Source organism: Cyprinodon variegatus, unplaced genomic scaffold (assembly GCF_000732505.1).
Source record: "Cyprinodon variegatus isolate N-32 unplaced genomic scaffold, C_variegatus-1.0 Scaffold631, whole genome shotgun sequence".
Lineage (NCBI taxonomy): Eukaryota > Metazoa > Chordata > Actinopteri > Cyprinodontiformes > Cyprinodontidae > Cyprinodon > Cyprinodon variegatus.
The window spans coordinates 137169-139421 of NW_015151084.1; the positions used below are offsets into that span (position 1 = coordinate 137169).

General features: G+C 44.0%; 1 protein-coding gene across 1 annotated transcript in view; it reads left to right on the forward strand.

The window, feature by feature from the left end:
• tbc1d14 (TBC1 domain family member 14) overlaps positions 1 to 2253 on the forward strand; it is a 96478-nt gene that overhangs the window by 77768 nt on the left and 16457 nt on the right. The window contains exons 7-8 of the mRNA XM_015393235.1: positions 810 to 892; positions 994 to 1113. Of these exons, the coding sequence (XP_015248721.1) occupies positions 810 to 892; positions 994 to 1113 (203 nt within the window). The remainder of the gene's footprint in view (positions 1 to 809; positions 893 to 993; positions 1114 to 2253) is intronic.

The following is a 2253-nucleotide window of genomic DNA, read 5'->3' on the forward strand; positions in this document are numbered from 1 at the left end:
TATATATATATATATACACACACACACACGATTTAGGAACCATATATATGGCAACCATGGTTGATGACATTAAAATTATTTCTTAGAGCATTAAAAAACATTAAATTAGAGTTACTCATTCTTGTATGAACCCCGGAAAGGCATTTCCAAGGAAGGTATGCCAAATATATGCAGCCGACCGCCAAGTTGGGAGTGAGAGAAAAAATGCAATTGCAGAACCTTTGGATAAATTAGAGGAAAGCAAAGCATCTCCAAACTCCACCACTGCTGCTAGTTTTGTTGCAAGCATGGAAAACCGTCCACAGATTAAACAGGCAGTGATTTTAAAATAAAAATAAACATCATAAAAATCACACCAAGGAACAATAGTGACGGAGGATGTAGAATTTCAGGGTTAGTGAGCTCTGCTCTGGTGGATGTCAGTTCCTGCTTGGTTCCTCATGACTCCATCAACTCCTCCCAACAGAAACACGTCCACCATAGAAAGATTCCTTTATTGTGTTTCTATAATTTCATCAATGCAACACTCCACACGGTGAGAGCGATCACTGCTTGTCCATCACCTCATGCGATTATGCGACATTTGCTCCAGTATAAACATTTAATCATGAATGCTCATTATATATTAAGCCCACGTAGTCCTTTTTTACGGTGGGATAATACACTTAGAGTCTGTGTTGCCATACAAGGCTTATAGAAGACTTTTACATTTTTGTGTCTCCAGACAGATTTTAGTTTTTTTGGTCCAATATTGCTCTTTGAACAGTTTGTGTTGCCGATCCCTGCCCTAAATCCTGTTTGTTTTGCAGTAATCTGCCCGCCAAGCCTGCAGAGGAGGCCCAGAAACACAGGCAGCAGTATGAAGAGATGGTGGCCCAGGCCAAGAAGAGAGGTCAGCCGATGAGACTCTGTGGCTTCACACTGAATCACTTCTTCTGTCGAGTGTTTGTGCATCCCTGTGTTGTTGTATCGTAAAACATGTGTTTTATGCAGAGCTGAAGGAAGCTCAGAAGAGGAAGAAGCAGCTGGAGGATCGATGTAAGCTGGAAGAGAGCATCGGCACGGCAGCCCAGATCTGGAACCAAGAGATCTTACCCAACTGGAGTACAATGTGTGTGTGAGCAGAGCTCATTTAACTAACATTTATGAGGACTTATGTTTTATCTGCTTTACAAATGGATTTAGACTCCACAGTTAGGCCTAGTTAAAGGAGCAATAATCCATAATTCATTATTTTTGATAGAACAAACAGTGATTTGATAAACTAAAGGTATCTTCAGTAGTCTACTGAAGCCGGTCATTTGCCAACATGAAGTTCTCTTGCTTACTCAGTGAAGGTTCCTTTGCTGTGGGGTTTCCTTTACAAATATATGGCAATGGGCGAGAAAGTGAGGGGAAAAGGGGGAGGTTAGTGCGGGTTTGCAGCTTGAGAAGGTAGAGAACGCCACACATCTTGTTTATGGTCTACAGTCGGCGCTCTACAGCCCACCAGGTGGTAAAATTATGCTTATAGTTCCATTAGTCTTTGATACTAGAGTCTCTAAGACCAAAAGTTTCTCTCTACTCAACCTTCCCCTTATCGTTTCTCATGCTACGTTCAGACTACGTTATAACGCGAGCAGCAGAGGCAGCTGAAGCAGCTGGTTTACATGCAAAGCCTTCAGGTTGACGCGCAGCAAAAGCTCCTGCAGAGCGTTTCGAGCAGCTGAAGCAACACCTCAAGAGCTTCTGAGCATCTGAAGCGTGGGTCATGCTGCACAAGCAGCAGATGCTGGAATTGAAAAAATTTAACTATTGCTGCTGGATGCGTCACATCAACCAATCAGAGAAGATGATCTGAGGCTGGCAGGATGACGGACGCAGCACTGCTGATGCAGAACGCTATGATCACTCCTCTGAAACAGTTTATTAACGCCTAAATTCACTTAAAATGTCCAAACCTGCCAGCAAGAAATGTTTGCTTGTATTATTCTGGTGCCTGCAGTTTGGATTACGTACATGAAAAATTTCTTCCAGCCACCACAACAGTAGCGGAGATTCCCCAAGAGGCGACCGGGCCAGAGGCAGCTGTTGAAGGGGTTTTCCAGTGACAGAGCACCGCCGGTGTAGGTACCAGATTGACTCGGGGGGCCTGCGCCTTTTGATGACGTCATAATTAGGCAACTCCGCCCGCCAAGATATGGCAACTCCACTCAAACAAACTACATTGCGCCCGCGGTCTCTATTTATTCTCGTTACAAATGCAGACCGCGG